The 18104-nt window shown below is 42.7% G+C and overlaps 1 protein-coding gene across 12 annotated transcripts in view; it reads left to right on the forward strand.

Moving 5' to 3' along the window:
- The window catches only part of nav3 (neuron navigator 3), a 332201-nt gene that overhangs the window by 227788 nt on the left and 86309 nt on the right, over positions 1-18104 (forward strand). For 11 of the 12 annotated variants that reach the window (XM_037121190.1, XM_037121191.1, XM_037121185.1 and 8 more), the window contains 3 exons: positions 1092-1160; positions 9279-9421; positions 16854-18006. In XM_037121190.1, the coding sequence (XP_036977085.1) occupies positions 1092-1160; positions 9279-9421; positions 16854-18006 (1365 nt within the window). Of the gene's footprint in view, positions 1-1091; positions 1161-9278; positions 9422-14382; positions 14432-16853; positions 18007-18104 lie in introns of those variants that run through there. The other variant, XM_037121196.1, reaches the window with a different exon arrangement.

An 18104-nucleotide genomic window follows, 5' to 3' on the forward strand; every position in this document is an offset into this window, starting at 1 on the left:
TTGGTTTTTTTTAAAAAGTAAGCCACAAACATGATTTATTACTTTATTTTCAACACAAAATGTGTTTTTGTTTGTTAAAAACTGAAGAAAATGAGCAGAGCAGAGCAGAAAAGGTCAATTATGTGGTGCTAATGTTATGCTAGTTGAGGCACACTCAGCCAAACTGTCCTTAAGAAGTCTTTCTTTCTTCACAGGCAGAGTTTAAAATGATGCTGTCGCTTTGAGTGGTTTTTTTTTTTGTTTGTTTTGTTTTTTCCAGCTCTAAAGTTAGCCACAAATATTAATTTCTTCAGGCATTTGGAACTACTTTTAAAAGAGAAGATACTGTGTGTCATGTTGGTAGAGCAGCAAACGTTCAATAGAGGCTCTGTTCACTCAGTTCATGACAACAAAGTGAGAAACACTCACATGGCCCGCGAGTCACACAGTTCACACAGGACGTTGCACTCTGAGCATTTACAGGCAGGAGTAAACAACAGCTTTACCGCCTGGCCTTGGACATTGCATTGTTTACAGGTTGTGCGTATGGAGATTAAAGGCATCGCTTTGTTCGTGAAGCACTCTACAAGTGGCTTAACTACTTCCTGTCGAACATGAATGGAGAGGCCCGCGTTTAATTCCCGTCTCCGCGAATGACTAACAGCGAGTGTTGGGTTATAAAACTATGACTGGTGCTGTGGGCATTTCCTTCGCCTCTGCGTCGTGTGTTGTGGGGTTTGGGGGGTTTTCTTTTAAACGGTGCCACCCCGACACTGATTGTGAAAGTCTTTCGGGCCGTTTTATTTTGGCGGCCCTATAAATGGATTGGGAAACGTTATTGGCTTAGTCACAAGCGTGTGCTAGTAAACATGTGTGAGCCATCATGTGAGAAATCAAAGCAATGTGCATTGGCGTCTTACAGTACTGTATTTACTGTGTGTGTGTGTGTGTGTGTGTGTGTTTTGCTCTGCTCCTATCTGAATGCCTCCTCTCACTGACATTATTACATTAAGGCACGGATTTAAAAAAATAAATTCCAACAAGACGCTGGTCTCACTCCTCCTGTGACTGTGCTAACGGCCCGTCTGTTATCTTCTCTGCTCTCTCCTCAGTCTCACAGCGCGATATGCAAGTCCTCCGGGCCACAGTGGAATAGGGTCACCGCAGAAGAAAAACACAAGGTAAATATGGCTGATAATTCCTGGACCTCCTTTGTTAGACTGGATAATCTGATTCTCACACTTTCTACGCTGTTCTACATGATCTTGTGATACTCTGGTGGCACCTCGGGGAGGTCAAAGGTCAGTGTCAGCTAAAGAGCAGCTGGTAGGAGTTCATTGTTTTGCTCAAGGATTCCTCTGCTGCTTAGGGTTAACAGAATGCAATCATTTGCCAATGAGCTGTGTTTACCAACACTATAGTAAGCGTTCCAGGGCTTATGTAGTAATATTCTTTGAGCAATCATATGTTGGAGCGGTATACCTCGCTAACCTTCGCTTGTGATTGACTTGAGCCTTTCTAGGACGCTTCTTTTCATACCCAATCATGACACTATTGCCTGTCACAATGAACCTGTATACCTATGGAATTACCCAAACAGGTGTTTGTCAAGCATCTCACAACTCTCCCAGGTTGTTGTTCCCCCCTCCCAACTTGTTTGAATATTGTTTCTGAAGTTGATGAGGGCAAGCTTGAAATATATTGTCTTTGTGCTGTTTTATATCGAGTATCCGTCAAAAAGGAAAGCAAACGACCACATTATTGCGTGCCAGTGGACATTTTTCGCTGTGGGGGTGTAGGTGTGCGTCATGCCAGCTCACAATGAAAAGATAATAGGCTGAACATGTATTATAATATTCCCTTTTACCTTTTCTCAGGGTTGTCTAGCCAAATTAGACACACCCTCTCAGCTCTAAACACCCATGGCAGTTTTACTGCTCTTTTGTGTCGAGGCTAACGCAGCCAAATAGACATAAAGTTGCAAAGGTGCCTTTTCATAACTTGCTTTTTCTATGAGTCATGTTTATGTAAGCAAATGCTGAGTGTTTAGTGATTAATTAGAATGAATGACAATTTGAGATGAATCACACTGATACTAGCTTTAATCAGCACTTTCCAAGTTGCAAAAACACGGCGACCACAGCTCAGTGCATGAAGACATAACACCAACCTTCAGAGACTCAAGAGAAAAACATCACAGTGTCCAAATGATTTGACTGACATGTCGACCTGGCAAGTCTGGAAAAACGTTCAAAAATTTTCCCCAGAAAGGTTTGCTCGAATCACAAAAGAAGGGGAATTGAGGCTCACTGCAAAGTTTTCACTCAAGCAGTTTACTTGTACTTTAATTCTGTTAATCTCTGTGCCCAGTCTAGCGTTTTTGCTACTTGAAAAGTGCTGCGCTGTGTGATGTGTCTTTTGGGAATAGCCCTTTTACACATCTTGGCAAAGAAGCTGCTGCTAAATAAGCTACAGTGTTATAATGACACTTTTTCTTGCCAAGTGCTGCACTGTAGCTCGCAGTCAGGGAACCACTGGCTTCTAGAAGTGTCATGTGAGCTGGTAAACTCAAGCCCACATATATATACATATAGGGACAATGACCAGCCTACCATCCCATTAACATAAAAATGTAGTTTCTTAGTCTCGTGGTTGTGTGTGTGTTTGTGTACCAGCGTCAGTTCATACACCCACTGTACACATTTGATGTACATTCGAGCAAAAAACAAAAATGTACTCACCCACACACACTGTATGTACACACCCCAGGGTCCAGTTGTCTGATGCTTGCAGCATTTGTTCCAGCTCAGATGCAGTGGGAACCAGCGTGTTGGCAAATAATTCCTCTCCAGCCGCCACTGAGCAATGGCAAAAATGCTTCAGCCAGCAGCTCCAGCTCTATGGGTGGTAATCTGCTCGCTCACATCACTGACAGCAAACCTCACTGCTGCTTCTTTGGAGAAATAGCCCACCAATTCCTACACACATGAGGATACACATTCAACACAAAAACAAAAACCTGTAGGTCATTGAGTGTAAACCTTTCTCCTGTAGCTGTCTGATTCTCAGTCATATGCACCTGATTACCACATGTAATTGCTTTCTTGCAATCCGAGCAAGTTATTTTTAATCACCACGAATTATTTCCTCTCCTCTCCCTGAAGCGTGAAAGTTTTAGCAGTTCTAAAATAAGAAAACAACTCATGTCTCTCTCTCATACTGCACTGAATGAGGAGTATTTCCCTCCAGGTGCTGGAGTTTCTTTAAGCTCTTTATTCCGCTCGTTAGCTAGAGCCAAAGAGAATGCTCTCCGTACAATAGCAGCAAACTGCACTTTTCACTTGCGGTGACTCTCATAGATGCTTTCCATCAATTGTTTCTTAACAGGCTGAAACATGTCGACTATGTAGCAGCGTAGTTTTTGGTCTGCTTAGACAATTTAAAACTGTATATAATTTGGCAGGAGCTTCCAGATCTGAAAACTGAAGCCAATGCGAAGTATATTCTTTCTAATGGCCAGTAGGGGGCAACTGCACTGGTTGCCAGTGCCATGACAGTGGATTTATCACTGCTGATAAACAGATGATAAAAGCAAGGTGTGCCTTCGGACGTTGCTACCTTGTAGTTGACAAGTGGCTTCCATCGCGTGTCCTCAGGTTGTCACTCAGATCCGATCACTCTACCGTCCTCAGCTGTATTCTCTCATCCAAGTTCCGTCACTTGTAGCTTCTAAACTAAGGTGGCGACAGCTGTTATGCCAAACTCAAGGCTTTTTAAAATTGTATTCCACAAACCAGTGGGGGACGTTGCGGTAGGTTTATGCTCAGCTTAGACTCGTGCTTCCAAGTTGAGAGGGCTTTCTTTGATGTTATTTGTGATCGTTGCTGTGCATACCAGTTCAGTATTCATAAAGAAAACAGCATTACAGTTCCAAGACAAGTGGTTTCCCTCATTTGTTTATGCTCGGTTTTTCAACGATGAGTAACTGGTGATTATTGTGCGCCAACACAGAACTTCTCATGCATTTGTACAATTTTCATAATGGGTTTACTTCCTCTTGTTGGCGCTCAGTTTTGTCTCATTCCTGATGTACTGCACTGTGGATCTCTTTGAGAAGAGCTCCTGACTAACAGTTTTATAGTTTTAATAAGCCAGGCTGGTGTGAACACACTCCAGCTCTACCAGGGTTAAGTGATTTTACCATTCCCTGGGGTCACCTCTACTTGAACATTTGTGTGTACTGTTGGGCTACATTATGCCTTTTAAAAGACAATACTGGTGTGTTTGCAAGTTTAAGCTCCTGTACTACAAATGGTCTGTGCTCTGTATTATTACATTGTTGCTCACCATTTCTGAATAGATGCTCTGCACTAGATTAGATTAGTTGTTTGGCCATGTTTGTCCCAGATTTTTATACACACTCAGTGAGCACACTCTTGACCCTTGCTTAAATGGTGTGATCTATCACAGTAAACAACAAGCCTGGATTAATTTCTGTCAACATTTAATGTGAAATATATATCTCTTTATTGTCCTAAATGGGCTGCAGTACTGATGCGGCCCTTAAAGTTCATCATCTTTGCAGCAGGGGGTGATGTTTGACACCTTGTTAGCCACCTGCTACCTTGTGGTCTGTTTCTTCCATTTTAATGAGCCTGAGGCAGCTCCGACTTTTGCCCTGAAGGTTGTGTGAATGCCAGACCAGCTGGTCCAAATAACCTGCATTTGGGCAGACTGAGGATGTTGATATAGAAATTGTCATAATACAGCAAAGGGTCACTGGGGAACCGTTTGGCAGGAGGGAATGAATATGAGGCACTCTGTCCTCTGCAGGAACAGAACTATTGTGTGTGGCTGGTGACTGACAGGGTGAATAATGTGGCCGTCCAGCAGTTTTCTTCTTCACTGTCAGCCGGGAGATCCTCCGTTTCAAAGACACTTCCCCAGGTCTGTCCCAAAGCAAAACGACTGTCCAGAATACACTTCACAGCTCCCTCCGAAGCTCCATTTTGCTGATGCGTTATCAAACATGTGTTTTGGAAGATGAAAGAATCTCATGATAAAAGGGACTGCCTCTGTTTTTCCATCTGAATTGCCCCAATCTCACCCTCATTTTCCTCTCTGTTTATCTCTCATTTTCCCTCGTCTGGCTTTGCCGCTACAGTGTTTTCTCTCTGACTATCTGCATCTATTTCCTTTTCACTCCCACTCTCTTAATTCTTCCTTTGTTCTTTTTCATTTCTTCTTAGTTTTTTTCCTTTTTTTCTTTTAAGTGTGTGGTCTCTTTTGTTTCTTTCCTTGTTGATTACACCTGTGAGAGCCAAGGGCCCTATAGCTCTCTGCATGTGTGTGTGTTTCTGGATGCTTTTGCCTCTCTATGCTTGTGAGGTATGTCATTTGTACATTAAAATTCAGCATTGTTTCTTCCCCCCCCGTCATTTCTATGCTCTCTATCTTTCTCTCCCTTTATTACGCATTTACTCGCCCATCTGTTTCAGCCCAGTGAATGGCAGCCTCTGCTTTAGGCTGAGGACCACCTCTGGCTGCAGCTCAGTGCGATCACTCAGGCAGAGCACCAAGTCTTTGCTCTCAGAACTAGATCAGTATCTCTAAACAGTCTGCTGGTGTTGCTACTGTAGATGTACCGTCGGATGTTTTAGGATCTAAAACGCTCAGAGAAACTGATTGTCAGCACTGGCACATTTACCGCTTCTCGATGTCAGTGTTTTTTTGCACTTTAGCACATTTTATTATGCACAATTGTCTATATAAAACAATGTCTGCATGGTTCAGCATATGGGCTGACTTATTAGGCAGTTCTGCTCTGACTACATGCTGTGCAGGTTGCTTAATCGCTGAGCCTTGTTCTATTTTTCAGGGGAGGCACCCAGCGCAAGCTTGAAGTTCTGCAATTATACACAGTACCATTCGGGTCCCTCTGCTGCAGTAGTGCTGAATATTGTTATTGCACGCTTTCTGTGTTTCTTGTTTCATCAGAAAATGCAGCGGATGGTTATTTTGATGAGCCCTGCAGCTTAAAGCATAATTTTCCTTGCTGATATCAGTTCGTGGAGCTGCCTTCCTCTGCAAAGAGCTGTTTTAGTGTTTGAGAAAGATGAACCTAGAGCATGAGTATGGCAAGGTGATACTTCTCTTTTATTTACCATTGTCATATGTGAACATAAGGCACTATCCTATATGAATTAAGTCTTTATGTGAACAACAGTTTCCAAAAAATGATACTGAATGGTGCAGTATGTAAGAATTGGCAAATTCATACCCCAAGCAAATAGACAGCCTACAACCACAGGCCCCCAATCACGCGGAGACTGATCGCTATAGGTGTGGCTGCTTCCAGACATCTTGAAAAAGTGTGTTTTATGTGAAACAATGTGGTATGCCTGTGGACCAAGGCTGCGTGCTAACCTGCCATCATATGGAATTGATGAAAAAAGCAATACTACTCTGCAGACGCAATCTAGATGCAGTGTACTACAGGAAAACAGTGGTTTTGCCAGTGACAAGTTTCCAATAATGATAACTGTTGCTAACTGTAACATCAATTAACTTGTTGGCCATGCAGCTAGCAGTCCTGTTAACCATCTCTGCATGAACTTTACAGTCAGACCTCTTGAAGTACAAAGTGGTATTAGTGGTATCTACACTGTAGTGTCGTCACATTTGTTTGATCATTTTAAATACATCTTTGAAAGACTTAATATAAAATTCTTACATATTGCACCTCTGATGTACCTTTAATAATAAGGATCAATAAGTTGTGAAATAGCATCCATGTAAAGCATTTAACTGAGACAGCATTTAATGTTTTATGTAGACTCTTCATCTTATAATTCTACTATGCTGACCTTAATGTGTTCAAAGGAAAGGGGGAAATGAAAGACTCCCAAACACTACCTTTATTGATTTGATCATGGACTTGTCTTGTCTCGATCTGGTGCAGGTTGTCCTACCGGTGGCTGATACTTTGATGCCCCCTCACATACAGAATCAGTGTTTCAGAATAAAGGTGACCTGACATGTTCATGTGGTATGTTTGACAGTAGATGAAAAGGCAGGTTGTACTGACTGTTAGAGAAAAGAATTTATTTGAGATGAAGTTCATCACAGCTACTTCTATTTGCTAAAGTAATGCACTGCAGTTAGAGATATTTCTGAAAAATACAGAAGTTTTCTATCCATGCTCCACATCGACAATTTGTCTGGTTTTATTAAGTAAAGCCCTTTAAGACAAAATGGAACATGTGAAATCTGTTTTCTTTTTTTCTTTATTTTCCCCCGCTGGGGCTTTTGACCACTTCAGGATTTCACCCTTCAAAAAAAACTTTCCTCCCCGACATCTCGGCTCCATCTGCAATACAGACCGGGTGACATATTCAGCGTAGCGAATCAATTATCTTTGTTAGAGGACGTCACGACAGCTTTCAGGCCGGGAGACAGAAAGACACAAAGTTGTTAAAATCCCTTCAAGGTTTTTTCCCTCCCTCCTAATATTGATACAGACCGGGCTGTGAATGTAACCACCCACGGTCCTCTGATGCGAGAAAGGCCTTCACTCAATATGTATTTTTTTCTGTATTACCTACCTTTAATCCCACCTTCTTTTTTTTTTCCAACAATGTTTCAGCTCTGAGACGTGGGATGTTTCTGCGCTGTTTTCTTGTCTTTCTTATCCCTTGATGGGACATGCATTTTGGAAGTAATCTTAAGAGTTTTGGAGGGAAGGGGAGGCCAGGTATGAACCATGGACTGTAATGTAAAATGTGGTTTTGGATCCAGTTCATAAAAATCACATCAAACCATAACCATAGTGATTAATGGTGGAAAATAGATCTAAGCTGTCATAAATCCTGTCATCCCCAAACCAGATGCCAAATCTGTTTTTTAAAATAACTTACCAACAAACATCTGGGTGGAAGCATCTGGCAAAATGCATGTAAAGTTATTTTACAATAACAACAGGTTTTTGATGAGATAATTCATGTAGCGCCCTCAAGGGAGTCGTACAAATCCTCCAGCTGCAGCATGGCAAATCAACATTTGACACTGGCAGCTTTGACTCTGTCAAGAGAAAAAGATTATGTGTAAAGTGTGCGTGTGTGTGTGTGTGTGTGTGTGTGAGCGAGTAGAGAGACTGACTGAAAACCTCCTCAGTGTGCGCGTCAGTCCTGGGTCTCTATGCAGCGTCAGTAGAGGTAAAGGAGTGAATAGTGACCACATATCATTGGCCTCAAATGTCTATTTTTTCGTGTACTTCTACTTTGTTTTTTCCCATATGAATTTGTGCTGACAGATCTCAATCATCCTGTCGTGAAGCAAACATATGTGTCTTTTTAAATTCTGTCACGTAGTTCCACCAAAACTCAACATTCAATTCCTTCTTTCTTCCATCTTCCTCAACCCACACAGGAACACACGCTCAGTCTTGCAGCACAGACTTGATCTCTTCATCTTGCACGTTAACACATACTGAGCCCCGGGTCAGTCCTGCCTGTACTGTATAGAGTCTGTACAGCACAACTAAAGGCCTGTCTGAGGGTCTTTTGTCTGTCTTTTTGAGTCGATAGTGAAACGTATTCACTCCTACACAATCCAGGGCTCAAATTCATGTTCAATTCAGTTTCTCTTAAAACAACACCCACAGCCACCAACAGTTAAAGAGGCATTGGTTGCTATAGTTTTATGCACATTGGCTGCAAAGAGAGGAGTACTTGTAATTCAAGGGATCCACATAGAACTGATGCCCCAGCAGTATGATATAGACAATACAGTTCTCTCAGCTAAACACACACAAACAAACAAAAAATTAACTATACAAACTGTTGGATAAAACATCAAGTCACGAAAATAAACATTTAATGATGGAGTGAAATTGCTTGTGTTTTTTTCTGTGAATGGAGCACAAAGTACTCAAATGTTTTGTAAACCCTAGTGCTGTGTAGTGCAGTATAGTGCAGTAAGTATACATTTTTAATGAAGTGGGCCTGTAGTTTTGTCCGCATCACTTTCACTGAAGTCACTTTCGGAAGGGATCTCTTCATAGATAGTATGGAGAAAAAGGAACAATCACAGCGAGCAACAGCACTTTGAATGTACTTATGAGCATTTTCATTTCCTGGTCAGAAATGATGGTGTCACACTGACCTTTAACTTGACTGTAGATGTTTTTGCCCCCAGAGGAGCTTCAGCTCAAATCTTTTTTTTTTTCTTTTTCTGTAAAGATAAACCTCCAATATTGTATCTCAATGTCCAAACCATCTCTTCTGCACCCGTCCCTACAGGTTACCAGGCCCCTCTAGAGTACCTGCTGCAGGCAGCGGGGCCTCCAGGAGCCCGGGCTCATCCAACCTGAACCGTCGCAGCCAGAGCTTCAACAGCATCGACAAGAGCAAGCCTCTTCAGTATGCCAGTGGCAACGACAGAGGTACGAATATCATATTATTGTCTTTAATACTGCAAGACACACTGAAGCGCTGTCAGAAGTTAGGTTTGTGATGATGATGATGGAGTTGATGGTAGGTAGGGGCACCCACTTTAAATTCTCCATCCAACCACTTGGTGGCACCACCGACTCAGACTGACAGGCCAAGGGCTGCAGAGGAGTCCAGTCGCTTGCTTTACCAGTCTGCACCAGTCTGCTGAATCATCCCCAGTTCTTTATTCCAAGTGAGTTATAATAGATGCCATTAAGCGGAGGCGCAGACAAATTTTCACACTGTGGAGAGAGCCATTCGAGAGATGACCGAAGGGGCAAATTCAGGCTGCTGCTCTGTCGAGCATGATGAAGCTAATGAGAGTGATTCTGTTTGAGAGAAGGCTCTCACAACAGCTGAGTTGGAGCGTGCAGCATTTCATTCAATGCAAAACTGATTATTCACAAATAAATAGTTGTTTTTAGTTTCTTCCTGTTGTGAAGAGTAAATGTATCAGCACGCAATATTTGAATTACGTATCTGCTGCTGTTGGCTTTAAGAATTGCCTTTGGCTCGCTCGGGAGATTCATCATGACTTATTGGCTCATAGATCGTTATAATTAAAACCTATCCCGTTGCTCACAGTCATTTTAATAATTGAAGCCATTCCTGGGGAGTTTATGACATTATAATGACAACCGTTTGCTTTGGCTCACAGTATATGCAATCATAAAATGTTTTAAAACTAACAAGAAATTGCATTTAATCTTAAGCAATATCCGATCACGGAGGACAAACACCGCAGGATTTAGTCTACAGGGTTTGAGAAGATCAGTAGGAGGTGATGGAGGTGTGGAAGTGTGGAGGTGAGAGATGCAGTGAGGGGCATCAGGCCGCGGTGAAAGCAAACTTCCTTTTTGAATTGGTCTTTCTGTCTTCCTTTAAATCCTAAAGGCAGAGGGAGTTATGATGGAAACGAGAGTGTGGACAGGGGGTGTGTGATCAAGTGTTTGTAGCTGAAAAGAGAGCAACAGGAAGCAGAAATTATTAAGAAACCGGTTTCAGTCTTTTACTTTAGCTTAGAAATCAATCACTTGTGGAGGTTTGTCCGTGAGCAAACCTCATCATAAAGGATTCAATGCATCAGTTTCTTTTTATTGTTCGGGGGAAAATTGCTTTTTTTTAAAAAAGGGAGGATTCTTCATTTTGGACCTTTCACACTGTGCAGCTGAGTCCTGCCAAAAGACAAACTTTGACTTTTTTTGGAGATAAAACAACAGGCGTTGGTGCCTCGCTGCAGGAGAGATGAAACAGTGTTTTGGTCTAAAGTAAAAGGAGAAAGAAAATCAATTGTGGGGAAATGTCAGCAATGCAGACAGAACCTTCTGGGCAAAAGCAGGTAGCAGAGAGAGCAGAAGACAGAAATGGATACAGGAAGTGTGTGCCACAAGCCATTTAATACACCCTCACAAGTTTTTCTTCTTTGTCTTCTTCTCCAAGTTTCACATAGCCCTGTCAGGCAACACATTCTCTTACTCTTCCTTTCATCTTTTGGCTTTAACACCTGGTGGCATTAATAAGTAGGCAGGTGTTGTAACTTACTGATTTAGAGGAAAGCATGCTAGTTTTTAAGCATCTGAAGTCATGGTGTTAGGAGGAAACACATCAACAGGGGAACAGACTTTGACACAGCACCGGAGCGCTCTCCATCAAGTGAATGCTTGTTCGCTCTGGTTTTACCTCAGTTTCTATCACTCTCCCTCTTCGCCCTCTTTGCCTCCTCCATCAGCAGGGGTGATTTTTCTTTTGCAGTGGACAGTTTTCACAGAAAATCCACATTCAAGTTTTGTTTTTCAGAGAAAAGAATCCAGCCTGGTGGTAGATGGAAAGCATAGTGAATGTGAGGTTTATAGTCAATCTTCAAGCAGATGGTGTCATTTTCCAACAGCCATCACACTGCGCAATCAGTATTCACTTCAGAATGATTAGTTAGAGAGAAATTAGTTAGTCTCTTGCAAGTTCCAACAGTTTTTTTTTTTTTTTTTGTACAAACAGGCATGTATGAAACGACGCCTTTAGAGTGTTTTTTTTGTTTCTCTGCTCACACATAGTGAATCTATGACCAAATAGAACATGAGCACAAAGGGCACATGGAGCGTTGCATCAGTCTTGTTGCCATGCAACTACCTAATTAGGCAACTAAATTGAAGCACGAAAGGGCAGGTTGTATTAGTTGTACGTAAGAATGGACAAAAGAAAGTTGTTGATTGCTCCCTTGCTTGTAGGATGACAATTACAAGGAAACTCTGAAACCAGATTCTGACAGTGATGTAATTGGGGAGAGCAGCTAAAGTTGGGAGTTGTGTCTCAAAATCCTTAAAAAACAAGAGCTGCAAAGTTTGAAAGAGGCAAAGAAAAGCCTGTTGGCATCATACGTATGCTCATGGACCTGTATGTGTATGTAAACAGCACATAGATACTTGTTAGCGGAGGGTCCACCACCGCCCAGAAGAAGTGACATTTCATTCCTCGGCCGGTGAGGCAAAAAAAAAAAAAGAAAAGCAAGGAAGAGTCTGTTGCCGTGGCAACGGCAAGTCACTGCTCGGTGAAAAGTGTGGTGGCACTACAAAACAGCCTCTGGGATGAGGAGGGAGGAGCGGGGTGGACGGGGGGGATCTTAAGAGAGGGGTTAATTGACTGGACACACACATACGCAGAGTTACACAAATGCTTGTAACCTCTTTCATTCACATTCATAAACTGCCTCGGGGGCTGCTGCACTATCTCAAAAGATGAAGGGTGATACAGAGGACACACATGCGAACACATAAACACAAGAACAGATGCTCTCTCACATTGGTGTAATGGCTGTCTAGACTAACAAAATAGGGTGGCGTTTCTGTAACCCAGCTGATTTGCGAGTCTGTCTGCTGGAGGGTTTGTTGATGAAGACTAACCTCTGCTTATCTGAGACTCATCTCAGCTTTTAACCTGCTAACTCATCACAGGAAAAGGATTGTCTGCTAGTCCACTGCCCTTTTAAATATGCAGAAAAAGTATTTATATGTAAGCTGGGGGGTGTTGTGTTGTTGCACGAACACACTTTCACACAACCCTCACATTCAGAGGAGATGTGTGCATACTTTTTTGCATGCTTGGATATTATATCATGTACATGACTAGATGTAAACACACAAGTTCACATGTCCTCACATGCGCGTGCAATCAGATTTACACTTACAGGTCCATGTGGTGCATATACATACACAGTCTTCAGAAATAAAGAAAGATGAGAAGTTTCATTGGCTACAGTTTTTATGGCATAGGGGTGGGGGAGGCTGTAGAAAAGCTTCATGAAAGTATCAATCCAAAAACCCTCTCCCTTAATAGCCACTCCTCCAAAACACACAAACACACACTGCCTGATTACCAAACTGCCTAGTATATCTCACTAGACAGCTGGGAGATGTACTAGCAGCTAGTTTGCTTCATTCGAACAAGCTCTCTTCTTCTCCAGTCTCTGAAATACATAAATAAACTCCATATAAAGAAAAGCAAAATAGTTGTCCTAACTGTACGCCTGTCCAAAGGGGTTACGTGGCATGACAGTTGTTCCTTACTGCTGGTGTGTGCATTGGGTTAACGTTAGCCGCTAAAGGAGTGTGTTATTGCTTCAGCGACTCTTTTATGGGGTCAGGGGCTGTGTGCTTTGTTGTACTCAGTTAGCAGCTGAACAGCGGTCTTGTCACTACCACTGCCTCCCACTTGCTTTTTCGGCTCAGGATGTATATACTTAGTGCTACTGAGTTAGCTAACAACTGACTCAGTAGCTGAATACTGTGAGTGCAGCACACCATCATCACCACTAAACTAATCCAACTTCCCCATTTTACACATGTAACAAAAAGGGCTTGTAACTTACCAACCCTAACTTTAAATACAGGACCCACGAAGAGCGTCCAGATAACTAGCAACAGCCGAGGAGCAGTATGTAAATCTTATGATATATGTCAATGGCCTGTATCATTAATGCTTCAGCCATAGATGTTGTATATGTTCAGTGTTTTTCAGCCAGTTGACGTAATGATGCTTTGTTGGCAAAACTGATGATCGATATACTTTAGTAGCCAGCTGGTTTTGTTGGATTGTGTCCTGAAATGATTTCAGCAGGATATTCACGATGCCATCAGCGTTAGCAGCAGTAGTTTTACGCCTGTTGATTGGCCACAGTCATAAAATGCAGTCATAAAAAACATGAGGACCAGAAGTTTCACAGAAATAGCGCTGATTTTCTCTCTTGCAGTCCTAATGAGTGCTGTGTTAATGGTGAAGAAATAAAGAATGGCAATATCCTGTCTCGAATGAAGACGTGTGGAAGTAAATAAAATACCCTGACCATTTCTACACAGTGGGTGCTGGATTCCATTTTATACACCACAATGTACAAAAACGTCTCTGTTATATTCTGACAGATTGCACTTTTCACTTTGGATGTGACACAGTGCACTGAGGCGTTTTTGAGGCATGTTTTAAGGTTTTAGAGAATGTTGTCAGAAGCGTAAGCCGGCTAAAGTCTCTCGACCCCAGCCACAGCTGAAGCCAAACCCCTCCCCTTCCCCCTGCCTGAAGGGGCTTTAAACTGCAGACTGGAGGTGACTCACAGCCAGCTGAACCCTGCTCACTGTGCTGACTGACAGCCAGACAGACACTCAGTCTAATGGTGCATAACTTCATGCTGTCACTCCGTCGCCTTCTCCACTTTATTCCCGCTCCATCTCTGATTCTGCTTTTCCTTTTTTTTCCCCTCTCTATTTATCTGCCTCCCTTCCCCTCTCATAACTCACATCCTGAAGATGCATTTCTATCCGTCTGTTCCTCCCTGTCCTCTGTTGTGTCTGTCTTACTCAAGCACTATACTCATCTGTCAGGTTGAGGATCTTCCGTGTGTTTATGTGTGTGTCTAAGAGAGAGGAGAGGAGAAGTCCTGATGGCCAGAGTACCAGCCAGCCAGGAAAAGTGGGGTGTGTGTATAAAGGTCACTGCTCAGTGGCGGACCCTAAAACATTTATTTTGCACGCATGATGGATGTTTATGTGCTCTGTGTGTATGTGTGTGAGGCTTGGCTCAGCATGTCATATTTTCCTAACACCATTTCACAGAAAATCTGCTACAAGTAAACAGCTTTGTCATGCATCATAGCTCAGCATTCAGGCCTGTAATGGAATAAATGCCAGTGAATGTGATAAGCAGTTGAAATCTAGAAAGCTTGAAAGAATGTGATAATATATAATAAACATCTAGACATATATATATTACATCATTCATTTCAAGAATTGATTGTCTAATTAATACCTGAACAGCCTTTGACTTTTTATCACATTATGTGACACTGATTGTGTGATTGTTGGTAAAATGTTTTTGTAATTTTGTAAATCTTAAATCTTTATCAGAAAACTATTTTTAAGGTCCTTGTTTTTTGTTTTTTGTTGTTTTTGTTTTTTTTAGCAAAAATGTCAAAAACATTGTTTGTTCCAGCTTCTCATACGTAAGGAATTACTGCATTCTGTTATTTATGATCTCTTATTCCTGCCTCATTAAGCCTCATTAACTAGCAACTCCGACCCATGTGAATATACCAGTACAGTGATGTAGTGAACTCCATGGCTTTGGATGAATAACGTGTTACTACTACATGTAGCTGCTCCTACATTGATGTATTTGAGATAACACAACATGAGATATCGCTGACAGCGTGGTGGATGGTGATGGGGAGCTTGTGCCAAGAAACTATTATCTTAAGTGCAATATTGTGTTTTAATGGTGCAAATTCATAAGATATAGAGACTGGCTCTGTTCTATATGCCATTTCAAATTTAGAAAAAAAAATAGATTTAGATTTAAATTTAGATCATGCATTAAGGCTACATTAAATAGACTGTGATTATTTTGGCCAGATAGCCTACCCCTACTACAGGTCATAAACCTTTTAATGGCAAGTCCAACTTAAAATCTACGCTTTGCAGTGTACCTTGCAAAAGTTCTTCTTCATGTGGATATATGTCTAAACGTAGATGACATGGTGACCAGATATTTCCAGCAGCTTTGAGTTTGATAGCAGGAAATGTGTCAGCGATTTTGGTTTTGATGTGAGCTCCTGAGAGAGCAAGGTCTTTCTTCTCGCGCTGCCATTTTTCACCAGTGTTGAACGATCATAGCGAGAGAAATCCTGGGATCAGAGGCAGACACCAATTTCTACACCCGCTGCAACCTCAATATGGAAGACATTTTCTGACTTGAGGCTGCAGTGCTCTTTTTTTTAAGTGGAAAAGCTCACTTTCTTCTTTCTACTACACTCACTACATACATGTATGGCATGAGTGAATTCAGTATAATCCCACAATGATCCTAGGAAAGGCAGAAAATCAAAGTTAAAAAGTAGGTAGGTGCAGTGAAATTTCCCTCACGAAAATGCTTATTATTATAAATTAAATTGCTTATAAATTATTGATCATCAAAGGATGATAATGACCAGTGAATCTATGAGTTGTTGATTTTCTTTTCTTCCATGTTAACATGGCTTCTGTGACCTCTTTTGTTGTCATCACGGCTACATTGTAGCCTGTCCCTTATAACCACTGTCATCCACCTGCAAACGTGCTGTGACAAGCCACCATAGAAGTGTAAGTGTAAGGAGTTGGAAGTTTGAACAGGAAGTTACAGCGTGCTTGAATTCAAACTGCTTTGAGACACCAGTGTGATAGTAACAGTGAAATATTTTCTTTTAACCCAACCTGCTGTTGATATTCTGCCGATTGGGAATATCAAAATATAGAAATATTTCCCTTTTTTGTTTAACTTTTGAGCTGAATGTGTGTAAAACCACAGAAGACGACTGTGGAGTACTCAGAAAATATTTCTCATGTGAAATAATGAAAAAACTTAAAAGTTTGCCACAAATACAACTTGAGTCTTGAGGCTCCAAAGGGTTCAGTTCGAGTCTCCACAGTGAATACTGCTACTGTATTAAAGTGACTGTACATGCATGATTTAATAAGATCCATATGAATGTTTCCAAAATACGTCAACGTTATAGTCCAGAATAGAAATGTAACAAATGTTTTGTATTAGATGATTTACATGATCAGAAAAACTGTGCCTTCAAACGAGCCGCCAAGAGATACTTAAGTTTGTGATGTCACAATTATACATTCACCATGGCATAGATGGATGCAATATTACCAGCAGACTTGATGTGAAATATAGTGACCAGTGCCTCCTCGGGCCTGTGAAAGCTGACCAACCAGAATAGCTGTGGTTATTTATTTATGTATGTAGGTATGTATGTATGTATGTAAGGTGAATAGAAGTGCTGCCACAAAGTGCAGTATGAGAATAAGCAGTTATGAACTAATAATCTCCTGTTTCTCTTCTTCTTTGGTTCAGAATCGGTGAGGGGTATCCCAGCACCCAGCGGGATGAATGGGAGCGGTATTGGAGGGACGGTCCCCACCAGCCTCAGCGGGCAGCAGCTGGCCTCTGCCATCCCCTCACCCACCGCCGGCAAGTCCTGGCGCAGCAAGTCCATGAACCTCAAGCACAGTGCCACTTCGTCCATGCTGGCAAGCCCCACACACTCACCCTCCCCGACACATTCACCCCAGGGCTCTGAAGGCCTTCTTCAACACGGAAGCGATGGATCAAAAGTAGGGTCAGTCGGCGGCGGTGGACCCCAGAGGTCCATGCTGGAGAAGTTCCGCCTGATTAATCCTAGATCGGCTTCGCGAGCGTCACCATCTGTGGCAGAGATGGCTCTGCAGGAAGAGGATGACCTGTCAGAGTACGGTGACGATGGATTGATGCCCATGGGGTCAGTGTGCATTAGTGGCAGTAGCAGTGCTACAGCCAAACAAATGCCTACTAAGTCCTCTGCATCTTCTCTGGCCACACCAGGGAAGACGTCCTCTTCTTCCTCCCCTTCGCCTTCATTTTCAAAAGCCTCTGCAAATGGCAGCAGATCCATGTCCAAAGTCAAGGAGGACAAAAGCAAGTCTGGGAAATCTTCTAAGGACAGCTCTCCACCCAAAGAGGAGCATGAGTCATATGCTGACCCCACCAAGAAGACATCCAAAATTGCCAGCCTCATCCCCAAGGGAGGGAAGCCTTCATCTGGAAAGAAAGATGGCGTCTCCTCAGCTTCCAGTGGCATCCCTAAGTCAGGACTTAAAGCTCCCTCCACCACAACGTCCAAGTCTCAGAGTCAGTCGCAGAGCCAAAGCCAGGCCGCCCTAAACAGCAGCGGCAACATGCGGGGCGGAGAGGTGGAGAGGGCCAAGCTGACCAAAGGAGGGCAGGGTGGGAGTTTCTACATACAGCGCTCCATTGGGGGCCCAGAGGGCAAAAGGACCAGCATGACCTCCTCCACCAGCACCTCAGCCCTATCTGGGTCCAGTGGGATGCTGGGAGGAGGTGGTGGAGGGGTTGGAGGAGGGGTTGGAGGAGGAGGAGCAGCACTTGGAGGGAATGGAGTGGTTCAGCTTCCTCAGCAGCAGCAGCACAACCATCCCAATACTGCCACTGTGGCCCCCTTCATGTACAGGTGAGACCTGTGTGTGTGTGTGTGTGTGTGTGTGTGTGTGTGTGTGTGTGTGTGTGTGTGTGTGTGTGTGTGTGTGTGTGTGCGTGTGTGCGTGTGTG

The sequence above is a fragment of the Acanthopagrus latus genome, chromosome 14 (assembly GCF_904848185.1).
Source record: "Acanthopagrus latus isolate v.2019 chromosome 14, fAcaLat1.1, whole genome shotgun sequence".
NCBI lineage: Eukaryota > Metazoa > Chordata > Actinopteri > Spariformes > Sparidae > Acanthopagrus > Acanthopagrus latus.